This window comes from Talpa occidentalis, unplaced genomic scaffold (genome assembly GCF_014898055.3).
Source record: "Talpa occidentalis isolate TD23 unplaced genomic scaffold, MPIMG_talOcc4v2.1 talOcc4.14, whole genome shotgun sequence".
Classification (NCBI taxonomy): Eukaryota; Metazoa; Chordata; class Mammalia; order Eulipotyphla; family Talpidae; genus Talpa; species Talpa occidentalis.
In genome coordinates this window covers 88,474,062-88,492,855 of record NW_023601433.1, presented here as the reverse complement: position 1 = coordinate 88,492,855, position 18,794 = coordinate 88,474,062, and the positions used below count along the sequence as shown (strand labels likewise).

At 62.5% G+C, this 18,794-nt stretch overlaps 1 protein-coding gene across 1 annotated transcript in view; it reads left to right on the top strand.

Moving 5' to 3' along the window:
* The first annotated feature begins 667 nt into the window (after positions 1-667).
* Positions 668-18,794, top strand: part of SCARB1 (scavenger receptor class B member 1) — a 59,055-nt gene continuing 40,928 nt past the window's right edge. Inside the window, exon 1 of the mRNA XM_037511316.2 lies at positions 668-757. Coding sequence (XP_037367213.1) covers positions 713-757 — 45 coding nt within the window. The 5' untranslated portion in view covers positions 668-712. The remainder of the gene's footprint in view (positions 758-18,794) is intronic.

The following is an 18,794-nucleotide window of genomic DNA, read 5'->3' as shown; positions in this document are numbered from 1 at the left end:
AAGAACAAAGCAGTAAGCAGCCAGGTGGTGCCGGCGATAAGGGCGCGGGTGCGGGGTGAGCGGGAGAGCCGGGCTGCGCTGTTACGGGGCGAGGCGCGGGCCCGATAAGCCGGCGGCGCAGGGGGAAGGAGCCGGGCAGGCACCCCGGGGAGCGGAACCCCCAGCCGGGGTGGACGGGGCAGCAGAGGCCCGTCCCGGGCAGCGCGGGGGCCGCGTCTGGGGTCGCGGAGGGCGGGGTCCCAGCCGCGGGGCGGGGGCTCTGGGTTCCTGTGCGCCGGGAAATCCCGCGCACGTGAACAATGCGGCGGCCGCGGCCGGGGAAGTGGGGGGCGGGGGCGGGGGAGGCCCGGGAGGGGCCGCTCGGGCGGGGGCGGGGGGCGGGGGCCGAGGGGGCGGGGCGGGGGGCGCGGCCGCGGCGGGGCCGTCCCGGGAGCGCGGAAGCGGGCGGGGCCTGGAGCCGCCGCGCGGGCCGCCCGGTCCCGCTGCCCCGCGGGCGGGGGCGGGCCTGGAGCCGCGATGGCGCATAAAGCCGCGGGCCGCCGGCCGGGCCGCTCCTCCGCCTGCCGCCGCCCCGGGCCCCCGCCGGCCCGCGCCCCGCGCCCCGCGCCCCGCGTGCCCCGCAGGCCGGGCGACCGCAGCCATGGCCCGGCGCTCGCGGGCGGCCGCCGTGCTGCTCCTGGCCGGGCTGCTGCTCGTCGCGCTGGGCGTGCTCATGGTCTACCTGGTGCCCTCGCTCATCACGCAGCAGGTCCTCAAGGTGGGTGCGCGGCCGGCCGGGCGGGCCGAGGAGGGCCGGGGGCGCCCCGCGCGGCTGGGCGGAGCCGGGCCGGCCGGGGCCTCCGGGAGGACTCCCGTGCGGGCCGAGGCCGCGGCGCCGTGGGTGCCCCCCGTGGGTGCCCCCCGTGGGTGCCCCGCCCGAGCCCGCCGCCGCCTCTCTCCCCACCGCAGCCGGGCAGCTGCCCCGGCGGCCCCCCGGCCGGCCTCCCCCTGCGGCCGCGGAGAGGCGCCTCCGCCGTGTGGGACTCACGGGCCCCGGCCCCGCGCGCGGGGCACAGCTGGGCGCGCTGCTGACCAGACCCCCCGGGAAGCCCTTCTCGGAGGCTGGAGCCCAGGCGCCTCCCTCCGCGTGGCGCCCTCCCCGCACATGGCCTCCCTGCGGCTTCCCCCCACGTTCAGGCCCGGCAGGCGCAGCCCCAGGCAGTGGAACCCCGGAGCCGAGGCTTCCCCTGACCCTCCCTGGACGTGGCCGAGGTTGCTTTTTCAGCTAGCTGACGAGTCAAGGCAGTCCCCGGCCTTCAGACTGTAGACTCTGCCCTGGGTGTCGGGGCGCCCGTTTGAATGAGCCTGCGTGGCTGTGGGCCGGGACATTGCAGGCGCCTCCGGGGTGGCAGCCTTCCAGAGCCCTGAAGCCAGGCCCAGCACCCGCAGTGCCCGGAGGGGAAACCGAGGCTCGCCGGTGCAGACACTGAGCAGGGCTTGTCACGGGCGTAGCCCCCTCCTGGGGTGATCCTAAGAAGGGGGATGTGGCCGTGTTTCCTGCGTGCGCCCCACACCCAGCACAGGATGCTTGGGGGAACGAATGGATGAGCGATAAATGAGTCAGCTCAGACCCTCTGACCCTCCTTGGCATCCGCTGCTGAAAAGATGGGTAGCACTGGCTTTTCCCAGGGCCCCCGGTGACAGTTGTCTGAGCCATTTGGGCCACACCGCGTCTCTTTCTCTCCTTCCAATCATGTCCGGTTAAGTCCTGTGATCTGATGCTGGAGCTCCTGCCTGCAGGTGGCGCTCAGCACCGGCTCCGCTGTGTGTCTACCCCTGGGGGTGCCGGGAAGGCCCTGCGGGGAGCCTGCAGAGCCCGCCAGCTGCTGTTGGGGCCCCCTGGCGCCCGCTGTCGTGCATTTGGGAGCAGGCTGAGAGCTTCATCTCTGCAAAAACCCCCCTAAACTTGCCCGCTGACTCTGGTTTCTGTAGCGTATGCACCCAGGGAGACAGTCGCTCAGGTGGGGTGAGCGTGAGCCTGTGGCTGTGAGGTGGGGAGGGTGGGACTTACAGCCCATGAAGAATCTTGTCAGCGGTCCTTGGGCTTAAGTTGGGGGCTTTTCTTTCTATGGCCACAAGCAGGTTAAGGATGTTGGCTCCACCTGGGTGTGTGTGTGCGTGCCCTACCTCAGGTCTGGCTTCCAAAGAGGAAAGCACCATCGTTGTCCTGGTGCTGGGATTTCCGGGCTTAGAGTTGAGTGAGAGGCACCCAGCATCCCACATGAGCGTCCCAGCAGTGATTGGTCTGGGGCCGAGTGGCGTGAAGGCCGGTGGGCCGGCCCGGCCCATGACCGACCGCCTCTTGGACAGCCCAGGCTGGGCCCCGGCCAAGCCAGCGCCGTCCCGGGAAGAAGCAGCCTGTGTTCAGGGGACTGGCTGGGGGACCCGGGAGAGGGAGGGGCTGTTTTCTTTGGCTGCTCGCGCCCATGTGCGACCTGAATAGGAAGCGTTGTCTGGCATTTCCATGTTTTAGATGCTTTTTGGTTAAAGAAAGAAGTCCGTGTATGAAAGACATGAATTCTTGCTTGGGAGAAAAAAACTATCAAATGGAAGGAAAAAGCAGCCCCCCCCCCCGCGAGACCCCCCTCAGAGGGTCCTGCCTTCCTTGGTGTGCACCTTCTAGACTTCAGGGGTCGCAGGCATGTATTTATACCCACGAATGGACGGTTTTTATAGACTCTGCACTGTGCTGGGCACCAACAGCTTGTTGCTGGCTTTTCAGTTCACTGGCGTGGCTGGAAAGCCTTCCCTGTCAGGACCTGTCCCTGTCCCTGTCACCTCCCCGCCCTGCATACATTCCCTTGAATGGCAACACACTTAATTATCTGCCTGTTTCTGTATCGACTGGCAATTTGCTCCACATGGCGTGGCTCTGCTGACATGTCTGTAGCAAGAACTCCACGGGGCGTTTCTAGAAGGGGCCCACCTCGGCTGTGATGGGTGTCAGGCACGGTGCCCCGCAGAGCATGAGAGTGCCCCCACACCCTTGTAGTCCCCAGAGAGGACCAGCTCCTTATTATTATTTTTGGGGGGTTAATCAGATGGTACTGATTTACATCTCCCAGGTTGCTGATATGATGCATTTTGAAACTGTGTCAGTTTCCCAGCCCTTTGCCAGCTGGGGTCCTTGGGCCAGCTACCTCACCTGGAGCGGGGGCTTCTGAGCCGAGTCGGGGTCAGATCTCGTTTGCATGCCGCCTAGATTAGGACGTGTGTGGAAACGCCTTGGGTGGACCGAGGTTCTCCTTCGAATCTGACGACATCTTGTGAAATGGGCCGAGGCCGTGGTGTTTTCCTGCCTGCAGATCAGGAAACTGAGGCAGAGCGAAGGCGAGTGATGGGCCAGGTTCACACACCTGTGGCTGTGGAGGGCCAGGCCTGGAGGCCAGATCTGACTTTCCACTTCAAGTAGGGGCAAAGGAAATGAAGCAGAAACTCTTCACCCAGCGGGTTTCTAGACAAAAGCAAGAAGCAACCCGATACTATGTTTTAGCATGACTAGGTCGCAAAAACACACTGCTTACTGGGAAAAAGCTCCAGTACTCTTTATGGTTTAAAAAAAAGAAACCAAACCAAAAACTTCCACAAAACAGTTCCCTGTGTTTTCAGTGGGTTTCTCTGAGCGCAAGTGAAAGCACAGTGTGTGGCGGGGGGAGAGCACCTGGAGGAGCTGCGCAAAGCAAGGACTGCTGGGGCCGGAGGGGCCGGGGGTGACGGGGACCTTCTCTCTCCTCCTGCCGTCCTGGGTAAAGCCGGAGGATGCGGTCCTGCACTGTGTGCTGAGGCAGACATCTGTAGGTGCGCCGAGCCTGCCTCTCTTCTCCCTGGCCCGGGGTAGGCGGGAGGGGAGATGCAGGAGCGTGGGATGGGGAATCTTCCCCGGAGGTTCATCATCAGAAATAGCCCTTTGCTCCGTCCGTCCCCCAAGTGTGGAGGTGAAGGCCTCCCCTCATTAGGTGATAAGTTTATTTGTGGGTTCCCTCCTTAGGAGCATGGACATTGCTGGGGCTGGGGCTGTACTGTGTCCCCCGACCCAGGGCATTGCTTGGGTTCGGGGGTGGGGCTTGAATGGAGGAAAGCACTTTGTAGTCTGCCTCTCCTGGGCTCTCCCCTCAGCTCTGCTCCCCCCCAACCCCCCTCCCAGGGAGAGCCATCCCGAGCCTTCGGGAACCTTCAGGAGCACGGCCAGAGCTGCTTTTTCTTTGGCAAACCCCTCTGCATCCCCCTGCAAAGAAGATGGGGGCTGAAGGGGGCAGCCCGAGTGCTGGCGTGCACCTGGCGCCCCTCCAGGCTCCCGGGAAGAGCCGGTTTCTGCAGGGCCCAGGCCCCTTCCTCCCACACTCAGGGCCCAGGGCCCAGGTCACAGCTGCAGTGGGAGCCAGGGTGACCCGAGCCCGCCCCCCTCCTCCATGTTCTGAGGGGCCCGTGCTGCCTGGAGGCAAGGCAGGTTCTGCCCCTCCTGGCTCCCTGGGCCGCCTTCCCTTTTGCTTTTCCTGCGTGGCTACTGGGCCCCCAAACTGCCGGCTCAGGCTCAGTGTGTCCCGTGGCTTCCCTCTGGGGTGGCGTGACAGGCCCTGGGGATGAGCCATCCCTGGGATGCCCAGGCCCTGCTGTCCTGCTCCCCGGGCCTGCACTCTGGCCTCTGCCAGCCCCGGGCAGGTTCTTGGAGGCTGGTTCCGTGTCCCGCACCCACCACTCAGGTTCTTTTCCTTCAGGCCTCGTGTGGCCTCATCCAGCAGAGGAGCATCCACCCTGCTGCGGGTGGGTGCGCCCCTGGGGGGCAGTCAGGGTCACAGGTGTGCTCCAATGGCTTTGTTTGTCTTCCTCTTTCCTGTCTGGACTTCCTGCCCCTCCCGCTCGACCCACTCCCTGGTGACAGCTGAAGAGCATGGTTATTTTTAGTTTTTCTGATCCAGTTTATTTTTGCTTCCTTCTGCTTCATGAGCATGAATGTGCCCTTGCACATGTGTGTCGACATGTGCACACGTGTGCTGATCGTGCACACGCAGTGGGTGTCATGTGAACACGTGATGCATGTGACTGTGGGGCAGTCATGCTATGGCCCAAGCTGTGAGTGTGCACCGTGTGCTGGTGCGTGTGTGCGCTGTGTGCTGATGTGTGTGCACCATGTGCTGATGCATGTGCACCGTGTGCTGATGCGTGCGCACCGTGTGCTGATGCATATTGTGCATAGACAAGGAACAGTGTCACGCGTGTGGGCTCATGAGCATGGGGTGTACAGCACACACGGCTCACACATCACCGTTTGTGTCCATGCATGAGCTCACATACACCTGCATTGACGTGTGCCTTTGTGGGTTCGTGCATGTGGGTACACACGGGCATACACGTGAATGTGACCTGGTGCGTTGACACATGTCCATGCATGTGACCATGTCCCCCGACAGTCTGGCCCCCACGCCTGGCTCAGGGGTGTGTTCAGCATGCACCATTCCACGAGCCGTCCTGTCCCTTCCTGGAATGATGAATACCCGCTCTGCCTCAGCGCGGTGACTCGGTGATCCAACATGATTAGCTGGAACCAGGCGAAGTCCAGCTACCGGGAACCCTTTCCTGTGCTGCCAACAAGAGTGAGGGACTGACCCCGAGGGCTCGCTCAGAGGCGCCTCCTGGGCAGCCCGGTCTGCGGAGGGCTGGCGCCGCCTTGTCTCCCCTCCACGCGTGTACGCCCTGCAGGTGGGCCGAAGGTCACCCATGTCCCGGGTCAGTGCGGAGAGGCCCGTGGGTTCATTGTTGCCCCAAGGCTGGCTGCAGCTGCAGAAGCGACACTGACTTTCCTTCTTCATGGTCTTAGAGCTAGATGACTCAGGGAAGGGCGCTGGTCCCCGGCCTTCTGCACCTTGAAGATCTAGCAGCTTCGATCCCATAAATACAGTTATTGTGGAAAGGATTCGACTGTAGGCCTGGGCCAAGAATAAACAAAACCAAACCAAACAGAAGGAGAAGCCCTTTTATGTTCCCCCACTCCCTCCCCCTTGTTCAGCTGTGCCCTTGGCCTCCGCTGGCCCGGGAGTGGCCAGGCCTGAGCCGAAACACGAAGAGAAACAGAAGCAACGCAAGTGAGTTCAGGCTTGGTTGGGGGGCCTACCACGGCTCAGGGCTGGCAAGTCACTGGTTATCTGGGGCGCGGGCTGGATTCCGAGCTTGAGTTGAAGCTGTTCAGCTGCGCTGAACCTCCCTGAACCCAGAGGCTGGGCTGGCGTGGCCCAGGCATAGAGTTCTCCTCACGTCCTTTCCTGTTCACCTATTGCCTTGTACTGCGAGGGGGAAGGAACGGGAGTGGCCTGATCCTTGTCCCTTTCATTGCATTTTGGTTGAAGTTCCTTCCACCTTTCTGGGAAGCTTCTAGAAGGACTCCTGAGACTCTTTATAGCCTTCCTCCTGCCTCGCGGGCTGGCTGCTCTTGGCCTCACTTGCTGCTGCTCCCTTATCTCCTGACCTGTTACCATTGGCGTGTCCTGGTACTCAGACCTCAGGCATCCTTTCCGTGCTCACGCATTCCCGGGGCTACATGCCAGCTTTGTCTCGGCCGCTCCTAAATTAGAATCCTTGGCCCAGACCTTTCCCCTGAATTCCAGCTCAAGCCTCCAGTGGCCAAGTCCATGTCTCAGCTTGGGTGGTCAAAGGTAGCTCACATGTGCCCTGGTCCACACCCAGTGCCTCATCATCCTCCCAAACCCCATCCCTCTGGCCACAGCCCCCTCCGTCCTGACTATCCCGTCCTGCAGCTGCTGGGCCGAAAGCCTTGCTGCCGGCCTTGACCCGCTCTTCTCTCCCACTTCCCATGCTGAACCACCAGGAAGGTGCCCAGGAGGCCTTAGGGCACCGTTTTCAAAAATAGATCCAGTATTGCCACCCCCTGGTCCAAGGCTCCTGTCACTTTTCACCCGGATTCCCATAGGCCTCTCCGTGCCCCCTGCACCCGCCTCTCTCCTCCGCCCCCACCCATCAGGTTTCTCAGCAGCAGCAGTCGAAGGGATCCTGTTAAAACTGTACTCAGATCACACCCACCACCGTCCTCGGCGTCGGAGTCCTCATGTGGCTCTTAAGGCCAGGCCGTCTTTCGGGACCCCACTCCGCCTTCCGCCCGCCTCACCCATGGCCTTACGCCACTCCGTGCGCACACCAGCATATCCGCCTCAGCGCTCGCCCGCACCTCTTTCCCCTGACAGGGTGGCTTGCTGTCCCGCCTGCTTTAGGCCTTTGTTCAGATCTCACTTGTTCTGGAGACCCGCCCAGCCAACTGCTTTTCAGATTGCAGCTTCCCTGCCCAGTCCCCTGACATGGCCCTGCTGGGTTTCCTCTCCCTGGGGCCCCCCGGTGCAATTTACACCCAGACCATGTTGCCTGTTGCCTGTTCTTTGCCACGAGCACATGGATCCCTTGGGGGCGAGGGTGTGGGTTTTGTGTCCCAGGGGCCTGGAAGGATGCCGGCACTTTACCATCGAGTCTCAAGTGCTCCCTGGATGGCTGGTTAGAAGTTAGGGGAACCTTCACAGGAGGCTTGTGCCCAGCGGCAGGCTGGGGTCCTGCACCCGTGCGCCCCGCTCCAGGCCCAGCCACCTGTCCCTGGCCACCCCAGCACTCGCCCGGCTGCCCGCCTCTGCCTGTCACCACACGGATCTGCAATCATTCTCCCTGCGGCACCAGAATGCGCTTTGAAAAATGCAAATCGCGTGTGTTATAAGGGCCTGGTCTGGTTGCAATGCCTGGCGTGTCTGAGTGTCTTCTGACTGGCCCCTTTTCCAGCCCACGCGCAGGCGGAGTGGCCTGTGAGGCAGGGGCCTGGCTCACAAAGATGTTATCGCGGTGATTTGAGGGTGGAAGGTGAGAAAGTGGGGCGGTCCTGGCCAAGGGGCCCGGGCAGCGAGGAGGCTGGTCCAGGGCTGGCTTCCCAGGGCAGCGATCCTCAGGCTGCCAACTCGCGCCCGCCAGGCTTCCCCTCCTCGCTGCCTCTAAGCCCGAGTCCCGATGCTTGCTCTGTCCTCACCAGCAGAGGCTGTGAGGTTGAGGGGGACACAGAGCACCCGTCCACGCTGGAGTTCCGCCTTGTGAATGCTGGCTTGCGAGCCTCTCACATGCAAACGTCCACCTGCGCGCCGGCACATGGGGTGGCCGGCGAGTGTCCCCCGGAGAGAGCCAAGGACATGGGGAGGGCGTTCCTGCGGCCCTGCCGTCCCGTGGACCCCGGGCGCCCGCCTGGAGTCACGGCCTCTTCTGCGTGTGCTTCCCTGCCCTGCCAGAGGCCTCATTGGGACCTCAGAACCAAGTGGGCATCTGTGCTGCCTGCAGGACGCAGCCCTGCCGCCCTCCCCAGGGGCTCTGAGGCACCTGCCGACCTACCTGGAAGGCTCGGCCCCCCACGTCCTGGCGGTGGGCCGGAGGCGGTGCTTTTATAAACCGGGAGAGATGTCAGGCCCAGGAGTGCAGAGGTCAGGCCTTGTCGGCCCTGGGGGGGAGCAGGGCCTGGGGGGAGGACGCAGGGGTGGCGGAGGACGGGCTCTGTGGCCTTTGTTGGAGTCTGGCCAGGGCGGCGCGGGAGGCGATCTGGAACTGTAGCCAGAGGCTGTTCTGCAGTGTCACCTGCACCTGTCAGCCACCGTGGCCAGTCACCCCGAACCTGGGACACAGCCTTCCCTACCTGGACGTGGTGGAGGCGTGTGTGGGAGAGTCTCCCCGACAGCCAGGCCCCGGGCCTTGGGGAACATCCCTCTGTGCACCTTCCACCCAGTGAGAGATGTGGGGAGCTGGAAGGTGGTGCTGGCTCGGGTGGCGCTGCTTGTGTCAAGTTCGGGCACATTCTCAAACCACCTGGCTTCTCTCCAGGGACAAGATTTCAGCATCCAGGAGATAAAGTGGATCCAGAGTGTGGGTTTGGGGGCCTGGCAGCTCTGCCACTCCTCAGAGGTTTGTCTTTGGGCAAGTGACTGGACCGCCCCGGCTCTTCTGCAGACTGGCAGAGGCCAGGCAGGCCGTCCAGCGGCGGGGAAGACTGGTTGTGGCCGTGCATGCCCGCAGCGGAGGACTGACGAGGCTGCCAGTGTGCGCCAAAGCGGGGCCGTGATCTGCCCGCCAGCCGGCTCTTGTCCGGATCTCCTCACTCTCCACGGCTCCCGTCCCATGGAGCGTTCCCGGGGGTGGAGGCACCACCATCCCCGGTGGGGAGCTTTCAGGCTTCCGCACCACCCACACCCAGGAGCCGTGCGTTCTTCCAGCTGGAGGTTTTAGCTTGAAGAGCTTTATTTTGGAAAAATCCCAAGGGCAGAGTGACTGAGTCCTCTGATGGTTTATGTGTGTCCTCTTGGTCTCTGCCTGTTTCTGTCTCTCTCGCGCTGGGTCCCTTGACAGCATCTTGCAGGCAATGCCCCTCTCACCCAGGCCCCTGTGGTGCATGTGTCTGAAGGACTTAATCGCCACCCCTCGGACGTGTGCACCCAGAGGGCTTGTAAGGACCCTTGGCTTTGCTCTCACGCTCCATCCGCGCCCCCCAGCTCCCCTCGGTTCCAGCAGCATCCCTCCCGCTCCCCACAGTGCCAGGAAGGCTGGGTCATCCTCCTGGCTGCCGAGGGCCCTGGGGTGCCAGGGCCTGCGTGTTGGAGTGGCAGATGGGGGCTCCCCCGTCCACCTCTCCTGCCTGTCCCTCTGGGCCCTGCAGAAACTCTTGGCCCCATCCCGGCCTCATCTGGCCTCTTGGCCGGCAGGTGGACGTGCTGGCTTCCCACGGCTGAGAGCTGACTGTAGCTAAGAGCCCTCGAAGCTGCAAAGACGCTTGTCCTCCGGACTCCTTTGACTGCCTCTCCCCAGGCCCTAGAGTCCACCTCCCCAGAGTCTCTGACTTTTCTTTGTTGGGAATTGTCATGAACTTGCAGAACGGTGCCCCAGGCCCGTGTGGTGACACTCACCTTGACGGAAGCCTGGGAGGTCACCCAGATGAGGAGCAGATGCGTGTGCCTGCTTGCTCTGGTCTCACGGAGCCTCCTCAAGTGTCCGCGCCCGCCCTCCCCCGCCCCCAGCCCCACAGTCACAGGCCGAGCTCCTGACCCCGAGGTGGCGGCGTTAGGGTGGGGTTTTTGGGGAGGGGATGTGTTCATGACGCAGTGTGGAAGGGGAGTCGACCCTGAGAAGGGGGCACCCCAGAGGGTCCCCTCCGTCCTCGGGGTCCGAGGACCCACAGATGCAGGGAGCTGCACCCCGTTTCCAGAGCTCCCGCCCCGGCCAGGGTGAAGGAGGCTGGTGCCAAGGCACCGCCAGAACAAGCACTGAAGTTGCAACTCAGCTTCAGGCGTGGTTGCTGGGTAGCGGCTGGGAGTGTTTGTGGTGTGAGAACCCAGCAGTTGTGAGGAGGGCTCCGGGGGCAGGGGAGCAGCCTCCGTGCTCCAGCAAACCCCCGTAGGTGGCGAGGATCGGGGTGCAGCCCCGGGGCCATCCTTGGGCACAGGGCTCGTCCGCACTTGCCCCTGCAAGGGTCTCCTGGCCCGTGGGGCTGGGAGGGGGACACTGGAGGGGCTGCCCAGGGCGGCCGGGAGGCGCGGGGCTTCCCTGCGCTGCTGCCAGAATCCAGCAGGGTGAGCGAGCTCGGAGACTGGAGGTTGTCAGCGCGTCCGTCCGTCCATCCGTGTTGGGAAAAGCTGTTCAGAGAAGGCCAAGGGCGTTGGCGCGCTCGACCGTTTGATAAGGAGCTCAGTGTGGGTGTGAACGGCAATCAGCCCCTGAGAGGGTGGAGAGCAGGGAGCCTGTGAAGGGCTGAGTCCTTGGGTTGTTTTTTTTTTTTAATAGAGGCATGTTTTATTTATTTATTTATTTGTTTGTTTGTTTGTTTGTTTTGTTTATACATGCACTGGGTACAGTCAGAAGCGCGGGAGGGTGAGAGAATTCACCAGAGCCAGAGCGGGGAGCAGAGCAGGCAGAAGGACCGAAGGACACTGCTGAGGGGAGCAGCGGGCGGCAGGAGAGGTCTGCGCGCCATGTGGGACCCTCGTCTGGTGGCCGGGGAGCAGCCGGGGATCGAACCGGCGCCGCAGAGGCCGTGGGCAGCTTTGCAACCCAGTGCTCAACCGCTGTGCCACTGGGGAGGCCCTGAGTCCTTGGGTTTTACACGAGGCGGGGACCCCGGAGCTGTCGCTGGCCGCGTTTGCTCACAATTCCGAGACCAGGACACAGGGCCCCAGGAGGCTCTTGGCCATCCAGATGGGGTGCAGGAGGGAGCCTGTGGCTGTGGGGGTGTGGCTGCCTGGGAGGCTGCTGCAGAGACACCCCTTTCCCTTGGTGGGCCGAGGAGCCCTGGGGGCGGGGGTGTCTCTGGACCCCAGGCAGGAAAGACGTGGATTGATGGATCGGCCACGTAGGGGGCCGGCCGAGTCCCCGGGGCTCTGGGATCCAGGGCCGCAGCGTGGGGATGGTCTGGAGTTTAGGTTCAGGGCTTAGGTTTTGGATCTCTCGGACCTGCTCCTCCTCTTCTCTCTCCCTTTTGGAAAGGGACTGTCAGCCCGCTGCCGCTGGGACTCACGCTGTGTGTGGTTTCACGGCTTCGCAGCTGGAGTCTTGCCCGCACCTGGTTTGGATGCGACTCTGGGGCCCGCAGGCGGAATGCTGAGCTCCGGGGGCTGGTGTTGCCGCCTCTGTCAGCTGTTGACGACGACCTCACGCCCGAGGGATGGTGCGGGTCTGGGAGCAGGGAGAGGGCAGGCCCTGTGCCCCAGCACATGCACGCCCGCCCCACTGGGCTCCAGGAGCAGGTGGGTGCTGGCCCTCTGTACCCACAAGTGCCAGGCACTTTCCAGGGGGCTTACCCCAGTTTTCACTCCCATCAAGCTTCTCATATAATAATAATAATTGACTGAGGTAAAATTCACACAACATGAAGTCAGTCCCTTTAAAGGGACGGTCTGTTGCATTTAGCACATTCACAGGGTCTGCTTCCAGCGCGTGTCTGTCGCTCCTCCAGGAGACCCCCTAGCTCTCGCTGGGAGGCCTGGCCGTCCTGTGGGTGCGCCTGTTCTGGACATTTCCTGTGAAGGGAACCATGCTGTGTGGCCTTCTGTGTCTGGCTTCTCTTAGCTTAATATTTTCCAGGTTCACCCATGTGGTAGCTGTGTCAGCCTTTGTTCCATTTTATGGCTGCATAATATTCCGTCGTGCAAATCCACCCCAGTTCTCCCGTCATCTGTTGGTGGACATGGGTTGTGTCCCCCTTCAGGCCATCTGCACACTGTTGGCACAAAACATGGGTGCATGTGTGTGCTGGAGTATCCCTCCTCACTGCCCGGCCTTGCCCCTCTCCGCCTCGTCCCTCGGCTGGCTCGGCCTCCGTCAGCCCACGGGTGTCCTCGGGCCACGTGTGGTGCAGGGAGTCTGCGCATAGCACAGTTCTGGAGCCAGGTGGGCGCGGGCCGAAACCTTGGCAGCGCCTCCTGCCCACTGTGACCTTGGACCGTCCTCAGTCTCTGGGTTTTGCTGGGGCTCCTGTGAAGTGGGGCCAACCACACCTTCTTGGATCAGGTGCAGCTGGGCGTGGCGGCTGGCTGGGGGCCGGGGAGCCTATCCTGCTTCAGGTGCCCTAGTTTTCTGCCATCGCCCCCTTTGCACCAAATCGGTGTGGCTCTGGCTAACTGTTGCTGTGTTTTCCGGGTCCGTCGTCCTCACGCTTATTTATCCCCACACGACGGCGGCCCTGGTCCGTCTGCTCCTGTCTCCATAAACTGCTAGGACCCCGTAGTTCCCACAGGTTTCCTCGTGATGCGCTGGGAGTGGGCTGGCGTTGCAGGGAGCTGGGGGTGGGGAAGGCGGCTGCTGCTCCCCTGCGTCTGCCCCCGCCTTGCGCCGCGCCTGCTGCCCGGCCCCAGGCCCCAGGCCGGCCTCCTCTGGTCCATGGGGCAGTGGGCGTGTCCCGGGTGGTGTTTTGACCTGCATTTTTGACCCGTGAGTTTCAGCCTCAAATAAGACAGTGTGGGGTGGGGTGTCTGGGGCTCAGAGAGGTGTGTTGGGGTCACACGACAGACTGACTGGCCCCCAGGCCTCCTTCTTGGGTTAATCTCTGGCCCCCAGTGACTGAGGTCAGATGTGGGGAGAGGACAGAGGACATGCGATTTCCTCCCTCCAGCCGACAGAGCTTGTCCAGGACAGGAAAATGGGGGTGACTCCACTCCCCTCCCTGCTGTCCAGGCCAGCGTGGGGGTCCCCTCCTGCCAGCAGTGTGCCCTGGCCTCCACGGGCGCGGCGGAGTGTGTGGTTATTTCCTAGGGCCTCTGGCCTCCCCTGACCTCCCCACTCCGGGTCTTCTTTCCTTTGGACCCCTGTCACTGGATTCAGCCCACCCCCAAACCCAGGATGATCTTAGCTTGAGCCCCTGAACTTGCTCCAACACAGCTACCAAGACGTGTTTTCCAAACAGTCACATTTGAGCTTCCAGCCGGACGCGAGCGCTGGGGCCTGTCCGACCCACGGGTGCCGGGGCCCTGCAGCCGCAGACTCTGCCGGCAGGTCTGTGCAGGCTCCGTGGGGACCTGATGCCCCGAAAGCTGACTCCCTCCACTGCAAGTGGACGGCGTGGCTGGCTGTGTCACTCGCGACAGCGGGGCCAGCGCGCTCAGGCCACCCCTGCTGATGCCGAAAACAAGGAAAGGCAAATAGGGGTGTGGAGGAGGGGTGCCTGCGAGGGAAGGGTGCGGCCTCCAGAGGCGCACATGAAGGAGCCCCGCCGCTGCCCCACGTGGCCCTGGGCAGAGGGACCGTCGGCAGCCCTGCTGGAAACCGGGTGCCCCTCCTTAACGCGGGCCTCCCCGCTCCTGGGGCTCGGCTCTCGGGCTCATCCTCCTGTGGATGAGGGCGAAGGACAGCTATTTCCCTGTTTCCTGCTGGGGCCGGGAGGACCCAGGAGGGGACAAGGCGGGGGGCCCAGGACTTGTCTCCTGGGTCGGGGAGAGGCCGCAGCTTGGGAGCCATCTTAGAAACCCCCCGCTGATCTGCCTGTGTCTCCGGTGCTTTCTCAGGAGGGTGTCTGTTTCTGGGGCGCATCAGGGAAATGTGTTCTCCCCCAGTGCCCCAGGCCAGGGGTCTGACATCGCTTGCGGTGTGGGCAGGGCCTTGCACCCTCCGGAGGCCCGGGGGGCGCTGGCGTCCCTGGCTCTGGCCGCAGCGTCTCTGCCTGTCCCGTGCGTCTTCTCCTCCGTCTTCTCTCCCAAGGACGCACGTCACTGTGGACGGCGCCACCGGTGCCATCGCAGCCTGGGGTCCTTAGCTGCATCTGCAGAGACCCCTTTTCCAAATAAGCACACACTCACGGGTTCTAGGGAGACATGTCTTTTGAGGGGCCACCCTTGGTCCGTTCCGAGGCCAGCGGGCCAGAGCCGGCACAAGCAGGCTGTGTGGCAGGCCAGGAAGTGGCTGGTTGGGGCCTCCCAGCCCCTGCGAGGGCAGCCATGTTTGTTCTTCAGCAGGAGGCAGGAGGCTCAGAGAGGCCGAGGTCCCAGGCCCAGCCACTCCATGCCTGACCAGCTGGAAAGAGGTTTTTTCCCCTTGTTAAAAAATATTTATTTATGCACACAAGAGCTGGGGTGCAGGCCAGAGGTGGGGGGCTGAGAGGACTCCCCAGAGACAGAGTGGGGAGCAGAACAGGCAGATCCACTGAGATCCACTGCTGAGGGGAGCAGCGGGGAGGCAGGAGAGGTCTGCTGGGCTGTGTGGGTAGCTCCCTGCTGGGAATTGGACTCTGGCCGCAGGGGTGATGGTGCTGAGACTTAACCCCTAGGCCACCAGGGAGGCCCCGAGAGGTGTTTTTTAAACAAAGTTAAATCGGCCGCCAGCATGTCGATGGGCAGATCAGGCCCTTGGGATGCTCAGAGAGGCCCCACCGTCTGGTGGATGGAGGCCCCTCTGCGGTCTGGGCCGTGCTGTCCAGCTGCGTGGCCGTCGGCCAGGCCTCGGGCTCCCCACCTGGGGAATGGGGACAGGACCCCGGGAGGGGGATGGGCGGGCCCCGGGGAGACCCGGCTGCTGTGGCCTGGGTGCCCCGGTGCTGTGGCTGGCCGGCTGCTGCCCTGAATGGCCAGGCTGGCCACACATCTCCAGGGAGGGGTGTGTGGGGAGTCTGACCCCTCTTCATGGCCTTGGTCATCACAGCAAGCAGCCTTGCATTCTGGGAGCTTCTCCCTTTTTTGGGGGGGTGCTCACCACATGTGGTCCGTGGACCCCAACAGGAGAGACTGATGAAGCTCAGGTATCCACTGAGGTGGCCTAGGCAGAGGGCCCCCGCCCTCCAGACCCTGGGTGATGCCACCAGCTGTGTCGGCTGCACACTGCAGGGGTGGGGAGGGTGCAGGCCTTGTTCGGGAGGGACAGGCGCAGGGAAGGGGGCCCTGGCGCAGACAGGAGGGACTGGTGCAGGAGGAAGGGGGCTCTTGCGCACAAAGCTCTGTGCAGGTTGCTCATCCGTCAGCACCTGCTCCCGGCTTGTCCTGTGGGCTGGGCGCCGTGCCAGGCACGAGAGCTAAGCCGTCGCCAGGCAGACCACATCCCGTGAATGGTTGCCGCTCTAGCCGCAAGGGGGTCAGTAAACAGAAACGCGTGCCAAGGGCTGTGAGGACACCTGGGAGCCCTCTGAAGGGCCGGCAGGTGAACTGCCATCAGGCAGCAAGTGGGGAGGAGGCCCCTGGGGAGGGATGGGCCATTGGAGCTGAGGAGACATCAGGAGGAGGAGCAGCGGGTGGGCAAAGGGCACAGCAGGCGCCAAGGCTGGAGAGACAGCCAGTCCTCTCGTGGAGGAAGTGGAGGATGGGGGAGGTGCAGGGAGAGACAGGCTGGGGCCCTGGCATCTCGGGGAGGGGTTTAGATTTGGTTTTCTGGGCCTCCCTGGTGGCGCAAGGGGTTATGACACAACCTATGAAGCTATGCACAGCCACTGCAGCACGAGTTCGATCCCCGGCCAGGGAGATACCCACATGGTGCAGCAGACCTCTCCTACCTCGCCGGCTACTCCCCTCAGCAGTGTATTCCAGTCAGTCTGTCTGTTCTGCTCCCCACTCTGTCTCTGGTGAGTCCTCTCATCCCCTGTGTCTCTGCCCTGTACCCCAGCTCTTGTGTGCATAAATAAATAAATCTTTTAAAAAAATAGATTTGGTTTTTGGTTCTGGGGATGCCATGGGAGGGGCCTAAGGAGGGGGGAGCCACAGTCTGAGTCACGTGATTGTAAGGCGCCCTCTGGTTGCTATGGAGAGAAAGGAGGCAGGGAGGCTGGTGCCTCGGACCAGGGTGGAGGCCATGACATTGAAAGAAGGGGATATACTTGAGGTTTCTTTTGTGGGAGAGTCAACAAGATGTGCCCATGGTGGGACTTGGGCTGTGAGGGAAGGAGTGAGCTCCATTGATAGGGGGGCTTGGACAGTGGAGCTAGTTAGAAGGATGGGGACCCATCAGGAGCAGATGGAGAGGGTGGGTCTTAAATTTAGGGTAGGACAACTCAACACCCCAAAACAAACCATGTGCTTTAAAAATGAGCAAAGGGCCCACTAAGTACGTCTCCAGAGAAGACGTGCAGGTGGCCCTCGGGCCCATGAACAGGTGCCAGCTCCACGGTCACCGAGGACACGCCGATCTCTGCTGCCACAAGGCCCAGCCCACGCATGCTGGGAGGGCCCAAGTCAGAACCTCCAGAAAATGACCAGCGCTGACGGTGATGGAATGTGAGCTTCACTGCTGGTGGGTTGTGAGCTGGTGTGGCCCTTTGGAAGACAGTGACCCTCTCACAAAATGAAGCAGACCCACCTCTGGGGACCGAAGGAGCTGTTCACACACCCGTGTCCCCTGCAGCATCAGTCTCCGTAGCTACAAGGTGGATGCAACAGATGTGCGTCCACAGAGCAATGGATAGACATGCGGTGGAAGAGTATACAGCCTTCAAAAGGAAGGGACGCCTGACACTGGCTACAACACGATGAGCCTGGAGGCTGTGATGCTGAGCGAAACAGGCCAGGCCCCGAAGGACAGACACAGGACAGACACTGAGACCCTGTCCCTAGGGTGTCAGGCTCAGACAGAAAGTAGAGGGTGGGATCCGGGCTGCTGGAGGCGGAGTGGCTGTTGAATGGGAACAGTTTCAGTTTGGGGTGATGAAAACATTCTGGAGAGGATGGCGGAGGTTGTGCAACAGCACACATGCTCTCCGCGTCCCTGGATCCTGCTCTTAAGCGTGGTGATAACGAGGTGTTTCGGTTACTTGTGTTTTGCCACAAGTTAAAAATATCTTGGGGGCTTTAACCAGAGGGGAGGGCCTGGCCAGGCGGGGACCTCCCCCGGCAGCGGGTAGACCTGGTTGGCCAGCCCGCAGCCGCTTGCCAAAACTGACGCCTCTGAAGGAGGCAGCCTGAGCGCGACCCCTCTGGCCTCGACCACTAGGAGACCTTGGCGAGCTTGGCCTGTGTCCCTGAGCCCCGGCCAAGGTCGGCAGCAGAGGGCTTGGTTAGCAGTAGCCCCCCCCGCCCCCGTGCCTCTTCAGGACAGGACAGTGTCTGTCCTTGGTGCTTCAGTCCCTCTAGGCTGCCACTGTGAGGAAGGAGGAGAAGGGGGGTGAGGACTGGCGGGCAGCGGGGGGAGGAGGAGGGAGGACAAGACAGGAGTGGGGGGAGGACTAGGGGACCTGAGGGCCTCTGCCCCCAGCGCTGCTCTCCCCCCTCGCAGCTCCCTGATGCTCACCCCTGGCCTCATGAACAAAGCTGGCATGGCAGGAACAGCCCTTCCTGAATTTCTGAATGTTCTAGAACCGGGGTTGTTAACTTTGTCTCTGAAGGGGAAAGTGCGCCTTCCGTCTCTGCGTGCCAAGTGGGCGCTGTGTCTCCCGCTCACCTTTGTGGCCGAGAGCTGGGCAGACAGCACCTCTGGGCATGGACGTGCACCCCGCAGCTTCCTGGTGGAACCCCATGTGCCACGAAATCACATTCTTCTGGCTCCCCCCAACGTTTGGAACTGAAACCAATCGTGAACTTCTGCGTCATCGGGCCAGATGTGGCCTGAGAACTGTAGCTGCTGGACCCTTCTCAGCCGGGGAAACCCTGCTTTGTTGTTGGAGTGAAGTTAAGATTTGAAGAAAGGGGTGTTTTCCCCCTGACTTGTGGGGGAGACATGGGCTGGATCAGCCTTGGGGAGACTGTGTTTGGGCAGGAGCACGGACAGATGACTGCCTGGAGTGCCCATCGTGGTGGCAGAACTGGGGGGCTGGGAGGAGGCCCTGATTTGGGGGCTCAGGGTGAGATCATGCCTGCTCCCCTTGGGGGCTGGGTGTCTTACCTGTGCCCCTTACCTGCTCACCCCTGCAGGTCCCTTGCATCAGAATGCAAGGGTTATGCGGAGGCTTTGAAGGCTGCCCCCCACCACTGCTGGTTTGTTCTCTTGGCTTGAGTGGTTCACTCTGTGCCTGCCTGTCCTCATGAAGCCACATGGTGAAATCACCCCCCAGACCAATTGCCGGGTTTAAATGAAAGGAAGCATTGCTTCGGAAGGGCTGCGTCGGACTGCAAGCCGTGTGAACTGCCCCAAGTGGCTTATATCACGCAGATGCTTGTTGTCAAGCTCCACGGGAGAACTGGAGGTGGTGGGTGTTTCTGTATTTGTCTAGCAGTTCAGCGACACCAGGTGCCGGGTCAGTGTTTCTGATGCTCTTTCAGCCTGGCCTCATGGTCTCATGGTGGCTGCCACTGCACCGGACATCTTGCTGTCCCACCCATCATTCAAAACCACAGGGAGGG